General features: G+C 39.1%; 1 protein-coding gene across 1 annotated transcript in view; it reads left to right on the top strand.

The window, feature by feature from the left end:
• LOC109936735 (protein THEM6) overlaps positions 1-12,789 on the top strand; it is a 39,500-nt gene extending 26,711 nt beyond the window's left edge. The window contains exon 4 of the mRNA XM_020535339.2: positions 9,992-12,789. Coding sequence (XP_020390928.1) covers positions 9,992-10,219 — 228 coding nt within the window. The 3' untranslated portion in view covers positions 10,220-12,789. The remainder of the gene's footprint in view (positions 1-9,991) is intronic.
• Positions 12,790-18,656: the final 5,867 nt, after the last annotated feature.

Raw genomic sequence — 18,656 nt, 5'->3', positions numbered from 1 at the left:
ATCGTTGCCGTGGAAAGGCTGCCAATATCATCAAAGACCCCTCCCACCCCAGTAACGCTCTCCTACAACCTCTTCCGTCAGGCAGAGGATACAAAAGCCTGAACACCCACACCAACAGGTTCAAGAACAGCTTCTTCCCTGCTGTCCTTAGACTGATGAATGGGCTTTCTAACTTCATATAACGTTGATCTTGCTTTGTGCACCTCCTGTGCAGTTTAACCTGTAATGCCTCCTTCTATCTAAACACCCTATGATATGTATGAGATAGTAGGAACTGCCGATGCTGGAGTCTGAGATAACAAAGTGTGGAGCTGGAGGAATACAGCAGGCCAGGCAGCATCAGAGGAGCAGGAAAGCTGACGTTTCGGGTCTGGACCCTTCAGAAATGGGAGAGGGGGAAGGGAAGGGGGGTTGTGGATTGGGCTGGGATGAGGTTGGGATGAGCTTCAAAATCTCCCTACCCCTGACCTCATCCCAAGACCAGCACCCCCTCTCATCCCTGCCTCCTAGACCTGTCCATCTTCGCTCCCACCTATCCGCTCCTCCCACCTCACTGACCAACACCCACCCCCACTTCCTACCTACACTCACCTTTACAAGCTTCATCCCCACCTCCTAGACCTGTCCGTCTTCTCTCCCACCTATCTGCCCTTTCCTCCTCACTGACCAACCCCCATCCCCACTTCCTACCTACACTCACCTTTACAAGCTTCATCCCCACCTCCTAGACCTGTCCGTCTTCTCTCCCACCTATCCGCTCCACTATCCACCTTCTATCACCACGACCCCCTCTATTTATTTCAGAGCTCCCTTCCCCTCCCCCATTTCTGAAGAAGGGTCCAAACCTGAAACATAAGCTTTCCTGCTCCTCTGATGCTGCCCGGCCTGCTATGTTCCTCCAGCTCCACACCTTGTTATCTATGATCTGTATGTCCTTGCTTACTATGATCTGCCTTTACAACTCGCAAACAAAGCTTTTGTTATTTGATGTGCACTGTGAAGTGTTTGATTACAGTATACTTTATATGTTTACCACACATATTTACTGGGTATTTATTTAATTGTATTTGTATTGTAGATTATATTACTGTTCTAGCTTGTGAAGTATTGTTGTTCAAATCTGTGGAATCTGTGCTTTGTTCTCATTGTAGCACCACTGGATTTCATCTTTTGTCCTCTTTAAAGATAAGAGGTTACTGGTTTCTAACCAGAACATAAAATAATTTGATGGTATTATCCAGAATCATAACTTCAAGTTGCCAGTGCGGTCAGGATCATAGCAATAATCAAGTCTAAAAGTTACAAAGGCATGGATGTGGGCTACTATCTGTTAAACTGCAAGATAAGACTCCCTGATTCCATTTGCAGCTATTGTATTTGATGTTTCTGCTGCAGACTCCGTTTTATCCTAAGCACCAGGCCCATATTCATCAGAGCAAGATTTTGCCCCTTTCCCAGGATTGAAAGTCTGATTTTAATTAGAAGATAAACATATAGCAGTCCACTTTTACTGCAGTTAAGGAAAAATACTCTCAGTTTGAGCTAATAGTTGAATTTCAGTGAGATTAGTTCATTGACATTAATTTTCATGCAGGTAGATCTCCTTTACTGAAAGGAAGCAGCTCAAAAGTTCTTAGTGTTTTATTTTCAAAAAACTGCTAAGCTAAGCATGTTCATCTTCCTGACTGAGACTATATTTTGTTCTAAATAAAATGCGTAATTCCTGTTATATAAAGTGTAAAGTTAGCTTGTGACTAATAATTTCAGATGAATCGTCACTAGATAGTTCTTTCCATTCCGAAACTATTTCACAACTACTCCTTCACAATCTGATGTAAATGGTCAGATTTTCCAAAAATAACTAAATGGATGTAAAAGAAAACAAAGAACTGTGGATGCTGGAAATTAGAAATTGCTGGAAAAACTCAGCAGGTCTGGCAGTATCTATGGAAACAAAGCAAAGTTAACATTTTTAGGTACAGTGACCCTTCTTCAAAATTAAATTGATATAATATTTTTTCAACTTAATTTGAAATTTTCAGTTGAAAATATCTTTTAGAAAGAAGGGCACCACAGAAACTGAAGTTAAACAGTGAAATTTTATTGTGGAAACCCCCCCCAATTTTGTCAAATGTGCTTATGCAGCAGAAGCTGATCTTGGATGCATGCTGACTTCCCATATCGTTGATCATACTGCAGAACAAACTAAGCAATAATGGAGTTACTGCACATGTGCTTGGACTGTGTACTCCTAACATGGACAGTCTGGCTGGATGTCAGGCTGAGGTTTTTACATGTTACAAATGTCAGCAATTTTAAGGTGTACTTCTCGACACAAAGGGCAGTGAATGCTGGATCAGTTGTTTTTAAATCTTAAATTTTAAATATGAGAGAGATCAGCCACAGATCAGCCATGATCTCACCGAATGGTAGAACAGGCTCGAAACGTTGAATGGCCTTTTCCTGTGTTTCTATAACATGTTCTGTCTTTGGGGAAGTTGATTATTTTCCATCCACTGGCAGACCAAGCAGCAGTTATCACTGAGCTCAATCTTTAGTGTTGCTACCAGTGATGCTTTGCATTTTCCGAAAAAAAAAGCCAATACAAGTCCTCCTGCTCCCTCTCCTTTTACAGCCATCTACTCATTTGCACACTAGTTCAGTACATACTTTTCATCATATATATTCAGCTGCCTATTCTTATTCTGAGTGCACCTCAGCCTGTTCATAAGCTCAGAATGCTTTATTGCTGAAGCATTTTGTAGCTTGCTGTCGTGGCTACCAGTGTTTAATTTTTATCTGCCTGGCTGCTCTAATTATTTCTAAGCCCACGTGTTCACCTACCTAATCAATATTTATACCTGCTTACACCTTCCTACAAATCTTGTTTGTACCCACACAGTCTATGTGCTGCTTGGCCAGCTTGTGTCCACCTTCTATGGGCAATGAGAGGTGAAAGAGGAATGCAAGACAGTGTGTAAAGTGAGGAGCAGAGAGAGGGAGACCATTGAAGGAAAAGGGGTAGATTAATAGATTGACAGAAGCATTGGAGAGAAATTTGAAGGATTACATTTTGACAAAAACAGCTAACTTTGGATTCCCACCTTTCAGTGGTGGAAATACGTATCGAAAATTCCAGAAACATGCAAATAGGATTCTGAGTGAAGTCATTGAATCTGAATTTGTCTGTAACATTAGCTAGGATGCTATTATTCTGTTCATGCACCACGTTATAGGATTATTTGAGTCACTGAATGGTGTCTCGAATGATACCAGAAATAAATAATTATAGTTAAGAATTTTTTAAAACCTGGGCTTTATATATTGGAAATGGAAAATAAAAAAAAACTTACAGCACCTTTCACATCCTCAGTAAATATAAAAGTAGTTTGAAGACCATTAATGAGTTTTGAAATGCAGTGATTAGTGTTGTGTAAAAAATATATTTACAAGTAAGAACATGTGGGATCAAAAAAAAATGAACATACAGCTAAATTGTTTTGGTGTTGGATCTAGGGAAATGTTGACTAAGGAAGAAGTCTCTCTTCTTTTCACAGTGCAGAAAATTGTTTACATTGTTTTAATTACTTCTTAGTAAGAAATTGGGCTGAATTTTCAGGCCCCACCAAGACTGGAACAAGAAATACTGGCAGCGTGCTGGTATGCCTACCATTTTTGTTGAGGCAGGCCCTTAGACTTCCATAAGTCAGGTAGCTAGTCAAGTTCATTAAGAGCCTTGTAAACGATACAAAATAAACCTGACTGGAATTTGTCTGTAGGTTGCCAGTTCTGCAGTGCAATGGGGCATGTGAAACTCCCTGGAAGCAATCCTGAAAATAGGCCTACACCCCTCCCCTGGACTGTCCAAATGTAGGTACAGGCAAAGGCCACTCAGTAGAGGGATTACCCATCATAGTGTACTACATTAAATATTAGCATAAATTATGTATTTAATTCTATGGTAAAGCTTTAGAGGCAGGGGTGTTACTAACTATTAGTACTCTAGTGACACATCCCGCAGTTGATAGCATCTTTGCCTTTGAGCTTTTCAAATTATGTGAGGTTTTTTTGAAATTAAACAGTTAAAAGTTTTATTTTATTATCTAGAGTAATTCAGTTACAAAGGGGCATGGAGTGAGAGTTATTAGAAGATTTTCTTTGATCCATGTGATTTGTGGATTGTTATGGCAGAACTTATGGAGCAAATTATTTTGTTCCTGGGGTTACTAGATTGGCTGACCACAGTGAATATAGAAAAACTGAGCTAGTGGGATTCTGTGATGTTTTGCCCATTAATGCAAACCATCTCACTAGATTTTTTTGTATGCATTGTATTCAGATGCTGAAACAGCAAATTGGCTCCAAAAAAAAATTTAGAAGTGAAAAGGTATGGTATTTTGAAGGAAGAGCAAAAAAAAAGGTGTGGCAAAACACTAGAAAATAGGATTAGGATAGGTAACTGCAACATTTTGAAAGGTAGCAAGACCAGGCAAGAAATGGAGAAGAAAGAGTCAATGAGAAGTGAAGGAGGATGATGCTCATCACCAAAATTAACTCTAACTTTAAAGCAATAGTAATCACAGCTTCTTCACCTATCACATTATGATATAGCTGTCCTATTATTGTAAAAATGTGTCACCATCTCTCAAAGTCAGCTAGTGATGGGTAATAAATGCTGGCCCAGTCAACGATGCCCACATCAATGTAATGAATTTTTTTTAAAAAATGTAACACCATCTGAGTATTACCACTGGACCTTCAGCAATATTTTTGTAAAAATGCACGCAAGTCTGATACAGCTGTGTTCAATCAACAGAAGAATAAAAACACTTTTTCTTCTGTTCGTCTCATGATGTAAGTAACCACTGTTCATTTAAATAACTGTGAACTTTGTTAACTCATTCCCAACCCTGAAATTCTGCTGCCTCGTTGAGTTATCTTCTATAAAAAAAAAAAAATCTAAAATTCAAAGCCATTGTAAAAGTACAGTGCAACTACTAAAGTGTGAGCATCCATCGTGAGATTTAAATGTGATTTCAAGTTTATTCACCAAGAGAATATGTCAGTAAACTGGTCCTATATGTCTACATTTGCCATTCTTGAAGTAAATGCTCTAAGGGTGAAGAAGTGTTTCAACGTTTTGACCATTGGGCAATTCTATGAAAGGTTGGTAGTCTGTAAGGGAGAAATTAAAAGAAGAATCAACTGCCTGTCAGTTTGTCCCTCAATGTGTTAACATAGTGATTCAATACATCAGACTCTTCAATTTTAAAAGCAGCTGGGTGAGTCTGGAATCAGACCAATTTCCCTCCACTTCTCTCATACTGATTTCCTGTGTACTGCCATGTTACAAGTCACCTTGCTATAACATTAAGGTATTTGTCATCAATTTTAAATGCAGTTATGTCATCCAGGATTTCAAACTGTGTCTCTTTAGATTTTAAAATGGCAAATCAAGTCATCAAAGAAAACAGAACCTTGCATGCTGGTCTTGATCAAAATTCAGAGGAAACTTATTTCAGAGCACATGTAAATGCTCATTATCACAGTTTTATGACTGAAGTAAATCCTTTTACACCCACTTGGACTTATAGGAAAAGGTAGATTTTTTGTAACCTTGAATATTACAGGGTATTTCATACATTTTATGGACTGGGCCTGTAGTTTCTTAATGCATGGTTTCACTATTTTGGAATAAGTTGCTGCATGATGAATTATTTTTCTGCATTTTTGATTATGTACTGAAATGGGAAAAGGATTGTTTTAAATCAAAATATTATGAAAGGAATTGCTGCATTTTAAAAAAACAATTCACTGAAATGCTTTGTAAATCATGTTTACACTGCTGCTGCATTCAAGCAGTGGACGAAGCTGTCTGTAGATGTGCCAACACCACCAGAAGTGTACAGTGTAAGGTTTGGCTAGCAACAGTTTACTGATTGCTTTGTGTAGTTGTGACCAATTGTGGATGACCAAGGCCATCAATGTGACAACTATCTGGTTCCCGTGCAGCTGAACAGCTTGTGGGCGTGCACAGTACTGGCAGAAGTCTTGGAACTACTACGAGGGCCAGATGGGTGTTAGTATCAATTAGTAGTTATATGTTGACAATTTATTATTGTTTAACCGTGGTTAGAACCTATTTATCTGTTGTAAAAAATAGTTCTTGTTAAGTACAGAAACGGGTCTGTGTTTTCTGTTTGCCTGGGTGTCTCTGACAGGTATATTGGGGACTTTGTGTACTTTGATTAAAACTATTTAGCTTTTGTAATGACTCTGGGAAGTGGAGCACGATTTCCAGTGAGTCACCCCAGTGAGGTGCGACAATCTTGTCATGTTACTATTTATGAATATCTTTGATATTTTTATATAATATTCTAACCGTATTCATTTAATTAGATCTGCTGTTTCCCTGCAATGACTTTATGAAGCCTGAACAATTTCAGCATTTTGTGAAAAAGCGATTTAAGCATAGCATGGAAAGAGGGTTTAGTTTTCTTAAGACAAAAAGACAAACATATAGATGACAAAAAGTAATGCTAATAAAGAAGTAGCAGATGGCAAACAAAGAGATAGGGTTTATTCACCTTCATGGTCACTTTACTCTATTGTAGGACCTTATGACCCTTCACCCTACTTCTTTGATGTCATTCCGTTTTGAGAGAACAAAGGTTAGGTCTATAGCTAGCATTTAAAAACTTAATTAATATTGTAAGGGTATGAAAAAATAGAAATATATTGCTGTTCCTTCATTATCACCAGGTTCCAATCCTAGAGACTACCCATAACAGTACTAACACAACAGGGCCTGCAGTAGCAGCATTTCTCTCTTAAAATGGCACTCGATTGCAAGCACTCTAATTTTTGCTATTTGCTGTAAGGCCACCAGGACAGTTTTGCTTGAAGATTGCTTAATTTTATACTTCTGCTAATACACCCTTAACAAGTAGTTTGAGAAATGTCTTTTTGCTTTTGAACGTCCCATGGATTTTTGAGCATTATGTCAGTGTGCCACATATTGTATAGTTTCTTAATACAAAAATATTTGTACATGAAAGGGAACACTTGGAGGAACTACTGTCATTTAGTGAGGAAAATTCTAGGGAAGGTGAGGATTTGTTTAGAAGGATCAGCCAGACCAAAAATCTATGGCAGGGCCTTGTTTAACCTGTTTGTTTCACTCAAGTTCCACCATTCTTTCCACATTATCAGTTCTCATTTCATTATTTGTCACTCCTTTGACTCTGCAGTGATACAACTGAACCAACTGTGTTATCTTGATGATGAACCTATACTTTGGACAAAAGTTTCAAATTTACTCAGAAGTAATAATCCATCATGTACTTCAAAGACCATAAAGTGCTTTGGGGAGCCCTAAGATTGTGAGGGGTTCCATTTTAATGCAACGGATTCATTCATTGTTTTAAAAAAACTAATTCTGCTACTCCTGCAGATATTCCCAATAACTTTAACATAAATACATAAGGCTCAAGTGAAGAAGCCTGAGATGTTGGCAATCAGCAACTTCTGGGAGCTCGGGCAATAGCAGACCAGACCCTAATAGGTTGCAGCACATTGGCTTCTGGTGCCATATTTCTGGCAGCACGATGGGCAACAGTTCAGGGCTGATGTGGGAGCAAACATGCTGGTTACCCACTGGAGAACATAATGTGTTAATGTCATTATGCTTGTAACATATTTTTAATGCGAAGGCCAGTGGAGATGGTCACAATTTGGGATAGACTGCAGAGTGCTGATACCCTGTGACAGAATGCCGTACAAACTTTCAGCCATGGTGCAACAATTCCTTAACAACCTTATTAATATATTTTACAATTGCATGAGTGCCAAAAGGAGCTTGCTTTAGAAGACTGGTGCTAGAGGTTAGTTTCTACTTCTAAGGGAAGATTTCTGCCTTTCACTTGCTGCTACTAAATTTGCCCTAGGTGCTGTTTCAAAAGCAGCCGCTGTTAAGGCACTCTGTGCCTACAGTGATGATCCCTGTGGGATGCGTGGGGACAATGGAGTGCACGACAATGCTTCTGAAATAACTACTTTCCTGCATCAGGTGCACAGCAGGGGAAATAGGTGATGAATGGTGCTGACAATAGCTGATGGCTAACTACCCTATGCAACTTTGTTGTCAAGCTGGTTATACAACTGCTTGAATGTAGTAAGCATAATGTTCCAGTATTAGGAAAATACCAAATCAGTGTTGCTGCAGCCTTGTTCTTGATGGACCTGTGATCTCTAGGGCTGTTTTCTCCTCCTCATCAAGGGCTTTGATATTAGCTAGCCATCCCTGAGTATTGCTGCTTGTAACACATTTGTTTCCTGCAGAAACAGAAGGATATGGTGAGATGGGAAAGATTTAAGAAGGATCTGAGGGGTAACTTCTTCACACAGAGAGTGGTACGTAAATGGAATGGGCTGCCAGAGAAAGTGGTTGAGGCAGGTACAGTAGCATCATTTAAAAAACATTTGGACAGGTACATGGATGGCAAGACGTTAGAGGGATATGGAACAAATGCAGGCAATTGGAACTAGTTGAGTGGGCACCATGGTCAGCATGGAGCAGTTTGGGCCAAAGGGCTTGTTTCCATGCTGTATTACTCTGTTTATTAAGAGTGTATTGCAAAGTGGTGTTTATAATTATCTGATGATAGGGACCAAAGGGAGATTTTTAATAGGAGAGCTTGCTGTTCAATGGAAAGAAAATGCTGGACTGTGAAGTCAGAACAGTCATCAAAGAAGTTTTGCAATTGCTACCAGGTCAGAACAGAATGATTTTTGCAACTGTTGTATGAGTATGATTAGACTGAGAACTAAAGACAGTGCAATGTCATCTTGCTTTTGGTGAAGAAGGATGTGGTGCGGGGAGGAAAGTGTTTGGAATTCTGAGGGAGTGGGAAAGTGTATAGCAGAGAAATTGATCTCAAAAGAGAGGGGCCTTGCGAGTATCGTCTTTCATTCCTACTTTTCCTGGTTCATCAGGTTTGCTCTGCATAACAGCAGGATACACCCTAGGTTCTCTAACAAAGCAAAATTGACAACAAAACAATGCAAATAAAAACTTATTCACACAATGCTCACAAACATAACATTTTACGTGGACTTCTCTGCGGATCAGATCAAAACAGATGATCAAACTGTATTCAAACTCTGATACTGTCCAGTCTTCAGCAATTTGATCAGTTTGACCACTAACGAATGTCACAAACGTGTCGTGTTTCCTATGGCTGGTTTAATCATTTAACTGATTAGACTTCTTAAAAAATTTTACATGAATAGTTTAGTGCCTTAGAAACAAAGGAGAAAAGAAAAATGGGCTGTTGACTAGCAACGAAGTGTCTTATGACATAGAGCGGCAAAGACAAATCAATTTATTTTGGGGAAACAAATGGAACAATCCAGGTTCGTGGATATGTAGATTTCTTTCGGGGAAAGAGAAATGGCCTGTAAAAGCAGCAATGTTGTTTAGCAGTCTTCAAAACAGGGTAGAAAAAAGATGTCTGGGTGACTTAATGTGAGTGAGAGAAAAGTAGACCACAAAAATTGTGTAAATTAATGTTTCCTTGTGTCACTTATGGTTCATTTGTCAATCACCTTAAATCTAGAAACTAACCCTCCTCCTGGAAACAGTTATTCCTTATTTACCAATTCATATTCTGCAGTTTCAGGGAATTAACATTGATTTTACATAGGCTTCACATTTCTGAAGGAGCTGGGATCAGAATCCTGGCTAGAAATGTGAAACTTGTTATTAATGGAAAAAGGAGCAAAGTGGCAATCTGAATGTGATACCACTCCTCAGAATATGCAGGCCTTTGTGTCAGTGGTTAACTGTTAGGGCTGAATCACTGCTTCAATGTCAGCACCCTGTCTTTGGATTACATTTTTGGAAGCATGATTCTGTGCTGGTTTCTGAAATCGGTGTAATTGTGGCAAAACACTAACTATTTTCTTTAAATGTCTATTCTCTTTCCAACAGATTCTTTGCTGGGATGAAAAGGCGTTCTATGTCGAGCAGGAGTTCATCTCCTGCAAGGACAGCTTTGTTTGTGCCACCATGCTGTGTCGACAGCATGTGTTGTACAGTACTCCAGAAAAGTTGCTGCAGACCCTATGTAAGAGGAAGGTGGAATGTCCAGATTTTCCTGAAGAACTACAGCTGTGGATCAAATATAACCTTGCCAGCAGTGCAAAGCTGAAAGCATAAAGGAATTTCAGCACCAGGACCAACAGCCCTGGGCAAACTATTCAAGAACACTGGAGATCCATGTGATATTAGCAATGGTGTGTCACTGGAATTTAAACATTCAGCTTGGTGCTTTATTTTGTTTGAGCCCCTCATCAAATATTTATTTTGTGTTTCAAGGAAATATTTATAATTATTGTTACGAGCTTTACAGTATAAATCAATGGCACAAGATAGTACATTCCTTAGAACCTGTAATGTTAATATATTGCTCTTGTGAGATCCTTATTATTGGGGAAAAAAACAAATACACAGCTAACTTTGGGAAATACTATTCATCATCTTCTGGATGTTTGATGGAGATCTTTGTCAATGTATATCTTTGTCAATGTATATTAAAATAACTACATTCGTAAGTCTTAGCTCAAAGTTCAGACTAATCATTTTCATGATGCCTGTCACAAATAATGTTCCATTCCCAAAATGTTCATACCTGAACCAGTCTCATTTCAAGTGATAAGGAAGGGGTTTGCTGGCTACCTAATTCTGGCCTGAATAAACCACCATGTCTGATGCACTTTCTGATTTAATGTACAGGCAAACCTTTAAATGATCACCCAGTACTTCCAAGTAAAACAGGTGAGTGATTGTTTCGATGAGCAAGTCAAATTTGTAGGACCCAGATGTAATTTTAATGCACAACGTAGGTTCTCATTGCATTGTATCAGACAGAGTTAGGACTAATCAGCAACATCTCTTAAATGAATCAGTGAAGAATGCTCAAGAAAAAGAAAAGCCTTCAGTTTCCATATTAAAGAAAAATGATTTTCAGGGGCCAGCAGAAACAAGGCCAAGATAAAATCTGTCCTTCCTGCAGAGGTTATCCATTTTGATTACAGGAGACAATGACATTTGTGACAGTTCAGGATCGTGGGTACAATTCACCATATGATTTATGGAAAACAGAAGCTAAGTTTCGTCACTATTAACCTCAGAGGTTTAATTAGATTATACCACTGCACAACAGTAATGAAAATAAATAAATTATTTTCTTCATCTTATTCTAAGTGCAGCAAGATGTCTTCCTTGTGGGTCAAGATAGGAATAATGTAGAGAAGACTGCACAGGAGCCATGAAACTGCACCAAACAACACCCAGGGTTATTCAGTTCTTCACTTTAATCCACCACCTCAGGTAATCCAGGTAGTTTTAGCAATAGCACAGAAATACATCACTTACAATAAGCATCTGATGGATTACTACTGAACAGAAATTTAGCTGGGCCATATAAAACATGGCAGCTACAAGAGCAGATCAGAGATTACGAATCCTCAATTCCTGAACTCCCAATGCCTACCCGTCATCTACAAGACAGGTTAGGAATATGATGGAATACTCTATTTGACTGGATAGGTATAGCTCCAACAACACTCAAGAAGTTTAACATCATTAATAACAAATGGCCTGCTTCATTGATATCCCATCCACCACCTTCAACATCCAGACCCTTCACCACTTATGCTCAATAACAGTAGTGGGTACCATCAATAAGATACAATGCACCAACTTGGCCAAGCTCCTTGGCATCTTCCATAACCGCAACTCATCACTAAGAAGAAAACGGGGCCAGAGAATGCATGAAACTCCACAATTAGCAATTTCCCCTCCACATCATACACCATCCTGACTTGAAATTATATCGTGTTTCTTCACTGTCCTGGATCTCTCTTTGTAACAGCACGCTGGGTGCACCTGCAGGGTTTGACTGCAGCAGTTTGAAAAAGCAGCCTGCCACTGCCACCACCAACACCTTCTGAAGAGCAATTAGAGATGGAAAAATGAGTAATGGCCTAGACAGCAATGCCCACAACACGTACCTAATAAGTGAGCAAAGTGAATGGTGGGGCAAGCCAAAGAGGTGGTTCAGCCTCCGGGTTAATGGGGCTTGGAAAAAATTTTCAAAGGAGCGTGTTTGAGCAACCATCACATTTCGGTGCAGAAACTAGGCCATTGTCGAGTTTGTTCAGTGACTGAAAAAAAACATAGTTTTGTAATAATTGAAAGGACATCTAGCCTGTCCTGTCACTATTGGCTCTCTGCAAGATTGGCTGAGTTCTTCCCACCCTCCTCACCTTTTCCCCATAGTTCTGCAAATACTCTCTCTTCAGATGATAAATCAATTTGAAAGCCATGACTGAATTCGCTCCTGCTGTACTCTAAGACAATGCATTCCAGATCCCAACCACTTACTGTATAAACTAAAGTTTTCCAATATTTTGACATTCTGTTAATCGGAATAGTTAATCTGGATCTACACTGTTCTGGCTATTGTGTTGTGTCTTACAGCTGGTATGTAAGTATACCTTTAACAGACATGCTCTAGATATCATCACTATCACAGCATGTGACCTGAGAGTACAAAGGTCTCAAACTCCACCTCAACTCTGGACACTTGAAGCATGATGTGCTGATGGAAGCATGCTGCTCTTTGCAAATGAAGAGTTTAATGTTAGCAAAGACATGAATCTGCCTGTGAATGTAATATTTATGTACGTTAGTGTGCTGTAATAAATATCTGTTGAATCTTTAAATACTATATTACCTATTTCCTTGTTTCTTATGAAGGATAATATAAGCATTGCTGCATCATGTATAGATATCCTTGAGGCAAATCTACATCATTCGCCCTTCATTATTTTGAACATCCGTATAAAATTTCCTCTCAAACTATTCATATTGAAGGAGAACAGTCCCAATCGCCCAAATTATTCTCCGTAACTGATTTCTCTCAAACCCCGGAACCATTTTCAGAAGTAATCTTTGCACCAACTTCAATTCCTTCACATCTTTCCAAAAGTGTGGTCGTTAGAATTGGATACAATGCTCCAGTTGAGGCCGTCAATGTTTTATAAAGTGCATGAAACTGTCTTGCTTTTGTACTCTAATTCTCAAATTATAAAGCCCAGGATCCCATATGACTTAACCACTTTCTCAATCTGTTGTGTGACCTTTAATAATCTGTACATAGTTACCCCAAGTTTCTTCACTTGCATTCCCACTTTATTTTATATTGCTTTTCCTCATTCTTCTTAGCATAATGTATCACTTTACACTTCCCTTCCTTAAATGTAATCTGATGCTTCTATATTCAATCCACCAGCTATTCCATGTTTTCCTGAAGTCTATCACTTATCACCCTCACAGTTTGCAATATTTCCAAGTCGTGTCATCTACAAATTATGAAATTGTGCCCTGCATACACAAATTTCATGGTATCACTGGCTGAGCCAGCATGCATTGCCCATTCTTAGATGCCCTTCAGAAAGTGGTGGTGAACTGTCTTCTTGATCCGCTGCAGTCCTGATAATGGTCCCTGGGAAACTCCACCTTCCTCCAGTCCAAAAGCAATTATTCAGCATACTCTGTTGTCTTCATTCAGCCAATTTTATATTCTTGCTGCCACCATGTCTCCAGTCCATGGATTTTTGAAAGCTTTCCTGCTGCCAAGGTTAAGCTGACTGGTAGTGTTCCTGGGTTTATCCTTCTATCTATTTTGAACAAGAGTGTAATATTTCCAATTTTCCTGTTTTCTGCTCCTGTATCTACTAGAGAATTGAAAGACTCTGGCCAATGCATATGCAATTTCCATCCATACTTTCCTGAGTAACACAGGATGTATCTGATCTGGTCTTGGTGACTTGTCGCATTAAGTACAGACAGTCTATATTATGGATCTGCTTTGTAACTTTTCAGCCTACCTAGTGTCTTGATTACCTCCAGTTTCACTGTGACTTTGGCAGCATCTTCTTCCTTGATAAAGATTGATACAGGGTATTCATTTAGCATCGCAGTCATACTGCCCACCTTGATGTTCCTTCTCTGATCCCTTATTGCTCCTATTTCTCCTTTCACTGCCTCTTTATCATTTATTCCCTGGTAGATGATTCTAGGACTTGCTTTTACATTATCTGCCAATCCCTTGTCATTTATTACCACACACATTAATTTTCTGTTTCAGCTTATTCTCAGGAGTATTTGTTTGTTGAGCTAGGATGACTCCAGAGCCATTTAAAAATAGCAAACAGAAAAGAACATTCCTTATTCGATTTCTTTTGCTCTCAGTAGTTTGACATTTGTCATTGCTGGATCACTCATTTGTCATGTATATAGTGGGTAAAGGGGCATGAGATGGCAGAGTATGAAGGAGCATTGGGGAGTGGCTGGCAGGCATGAGGTGTCATGAAGAGTGTGAAGGGCCAATGGGGATGGATGCAAGGTGAAGTGATGTGAGGAATGAGGGCTAGTGGGTAGCTGCTTTTATTACAACCATGACAAAATCCCACCTTGCCCATCTCAACACTTGACTGCCCCACAGTTGACTAAAATCTGCTTCACCTCAAACAAGAAGATTCTCTAACTAGCTGGAAAAGAGCACAAACACTCATATGGGGACTGGGAGACTGAAATATTCAACCAAACAGATGCAGTTTCATCCAGTCCCAAAGACCAAGGAATCTAAAGCTCTCCCTCCTGCACTATCTTTTCAGCTACATATTAATCTTCTCCATCATGCTATTTCTGGACTCACTAGCGTGTGGTACACAGAGTAATCTGGAGATGACTATCTCTGAATTCTTGTAATCGATTTCTATGATTACTAGCTATTAACCCTTCCTACCCAGAATGGTCTGCAGCCATTCATTGACATCCTTGACCTTGGCATCATGGAGGCAGCATACCATTCTGGGTTTACATCTACTGCTGCAGAAATGTATGATTGTGTCTACTACATGCTAACTTGCAGCCTTAGAGAAGAGTTTTTATTCATCTTTTTGTATGTGTCTGTATTCAGTACAATGTGTACTGAATTCAGTACAAGGATAATGTGTGTTGGAAACTTCCTCACTTGTGGCAACTCAAAAGCATGAAGTATTTTCAACTCCGGTATAATGTAGTTAAGAAATCCTTGTACAATGTGCCTTGAATTTCAATAGCAAGTTTTTATGGAAGGTCAAAAGGCCAAGTTTTCCATTAGATGATATTTTCATGCATCTCAAATGTAGAAATCTTTAACCAAGAATTGCTGAGCAGCATTTGAGAGAGTGACTAATGTTTGATTTAAAGTCTGGAACCAACTTGAAATGGTTACCTTTCCTTCTATTTCTGGCCTGCAAGTGATTGTAGGTATATAATACTGCTGTCAACACAAGTAGCTAAACAGCTAAAACGACGACATTCCAATATACCGGATAAAAATCATTTTGTAAGTTAGTTCATGGTTTCCTCCACTAGTAAACCTTGATAATACCTGTCGTCATGTTCAATGAAAACCGTTCTCAGAGGTAGACATCAAATGTTAAACTCTAAAATTTAAAGCTCAAATCACATAGGGACGGAATTCTACAGTGTAAGGCTTTCCTGCCTATATGAATTCAAAAGCCAAGATGATTGCACAGCTCCATTCAAAACACCACACATAATGTTGCAGATGTGCAGGAGGACCTGGACAACATTTGGGCACATCATAAGTACTTTAATTAATGACTACTGTCAACAAGAGAGGGTCTAACCATCTCGTTGTGACATTTCAACGTACTACAATTGTCAAATCACTCACCAACATCCTGAAATCATTACTGACCAAAGACCTAACTGGAACTAACCATTTACATACTGTCGTTCAACAGCCGCTGGAAATGAGCTGAGACTTTTTGTTCTTACAATAATTAATTGGAACGTTAGTATTAATCATTTCTAAAATTAATAGAATCAACTCTAGTTTTAAATGCCAGCTTGAACAGAAAACACATGGCATCTGTACAGCACATCTGTGTCACCAGTTGAGATTAGAACCAGAGATAAACACAAAAACTACTCTTATTCTGAAATATCTGCTCATCTGTCTCGGAGATCATTCAGTTCTTAATTATCAATCCTCCATCATTAGCACAGATTGTCTTGCTCTCAAATATTAACTCCATAATTATAACATATCAGTGAATGTGCAAATTATATTAAGACATATGTTAACTGCATACAACATGGATGTACCTGAGTTGCACTGTAACCCAATGTCTGTTGCAGCCGAAAATTGTGATAAATTACCAGATGAATTTTTCAACACTGGCTGAAAGTCTTTCAAAGCTTTCAATGGCATCTTCTGGGCCTTGTTTATCTTCATTTTGAATAACATTGATGCCTGCCTACAGCATAACCTGGGTAACATAGAAAATTGGGATACTAAGTGTCAACTAATGGTCAGTTTGAAGAAAAAACAGAAATTGCGCAGCTATGCCTACTGGCTTTCAACTTTATTTTTACCACCACACCCCTGACTGTCAACATCTTTATGATCAACACTGATAGAGGCATAAATAGCACCAGGCATGTCAAAAACACATCCGCAAGCTAGCACATGGCAGAAGCTGGGTACGGTGCATCTCATCTCTTGACCTGGCAAAGTATATACAAAGCTTAAGTTCTTAGTATTATGTAAAACCCATAACTTGTCTTGATGGGTAGCACTGAAATATCATTAAAAATGTTCAATACCATCCAGGTTGGAGCAGTTTGCTTGATTTTTACACCCGCACAGGGACTCATTATTTATCTCCTCCATTACAGGCACAATGTGGCTACAGTTGATCTTGTGGGGTCAGTTAATTAAATCGCTAGAGTAAGAAGCAGAATGACACCTATAGCATTCGTTCAATCCCCAAATTCACTGTGGCAATTCACGGAGACCAGCCTCTTGGCTTCATGTCAACTCACAGAATGGCTATTTTTAACCAAATTCCTCTTCTCCATTTCTAGTGGAGAGATGCCTGTGGTCCTTTGTGCATTATGGCTAATTATTACATACAAACTATAGGACACGTTGTGGCAATTCACCAATTCCTTGCACAGGAATTGGTTCTGGGTCCTCTTTCGTTTGTCATTTATACAGATGATTAGGATGACAATTTAGAAGGCACAGTAAGCACGTTTGGTGGCATTTTACGGAGTGAAGAAGGTTTTCTAAGATTACAAAGTGATCTTGATCAAATGGGTCAATAGGCTGAAAAATGGCAGATGGTATTCAATCTGGATAAATGCAAGGTTTTGCATTTTGTACAACAAACAAGGGTAGGGCTTATACATTTAATAGTAGGGCCTTGAGTAATGTTGTAAAACAGAGGGAGCTAGTGGTGCAGGTACATAATTCTTTGAAGTTTGCGTCACATATAGACAGGGTGGTTAAAAAGGTGTTTAGCACGCTTGCCTTTATTGCTCAGAACTTTTCAGTATAGGAGTTAGGAAGTCATGTTGAGGTTGTACAGGACATTGGTGAGGCCTCTTCTGGAGTACTGTGTCCAGTTCTGGTTGCCCAGCTATTGGAAGGATATTATTAGGCTGAAGAGGGTTCAAGAAGAGACTTACCAGGATGTTGCCAGGTATGGAAGGTTTGAGTTATAAAGAAAGGCTGGATAGGCTGGGACTGTTCTCACTGGAGTGTAGGAGGTTGACAGGGCGACCTGATAGAAGTTTATAAAATTATGAGACATATAGAGTTAATGGTAGTTGTATTTTTCCTAGGATAGGGGATTTCAAGACTAGGGGGCACAAGGTGAGAGTACAGAGACTTAAAAGACACGAAAGGCAATTTTTTTTTTTTTACACAGAGGGTAGTTCGCATGTGGAATGAACTTCCTGAGGAAGTGGTAGATGCGGATACAATTGCTACGTTTAAAAGACATCTGAATAAGTCCATGAATAGGAAACGTTTGGAGGGACATGGGCCAAGAGCAGGCAGGTGGGACTAGTTTAGTTTGGGATTATGTTCAGCATAGACTGGTTGGACTGAAGGTTCTGTTTCCATACTGTATGACTCTCTGACTCTGTAAGTGGGAAATAGAGTTGTGGGTTAAAGGTATTGAAATGTTTAATCAGCCATGATCATAGTGAAAGCAGGGCATCCTGAGCAGGCTGAATGGCTGACACTCGTTTCTATGTTCCTTGGAGTATCTGTCAGATAGGTCACCTTACTAACCTTTAACCTCACGTCCACGGGTTCAGCATGGAAAAGCAACAATACCAAAATTCATCACGTGCTTCAAACATTCTATATGTAGGAAATAGAATGTTTATCCACCTATTCTTTTTTCGTTTGTGAAATTTCAAAAGCTATTGTGGCACCCTACATGCTCTTGTGAGTCTTTCTAGAAACAAGGACATGTAATCCAACATTGAGGATTCATCGTTTGTGTTTCAAAAACTTCTCCCTTATTAATTTTAATTCTAATCTCATGACCAGAAATCACTTCAAATGGACTAAATCCAGTAGAAATTCTGAAATATAGAAAATATTAAGAAAGTAAATATTTTGTCCCTGGGTATTTGTAAAAGTATGTCCAAATCACAGTTTTGAGAGTCAGATGATACCACTTCAAAGTTCTCCGTGTTTGCAGAAGACATGCAT

The sequence above is a fragment of the Rhincodon typus genome, chromosome 6, assembly GCF_021869965.1.
Source record: "Rhincodon typus isolate 14 chromosome 6, sRhiTyp1.1, whole genome shotgun sequence".
In the NCBI taxonomy this organism is placed as follows: Eukaryota; Metazoa; Chordata; class Chondrichthyes; order Orectolobiformes; family Rhincodontidae; genus Rhincodon; species Rhincodon typus.
Note: the sequence above shows the minus strand (reverse complement) of the source record. Positions and strands in the feature narration are given on the sequence as shown.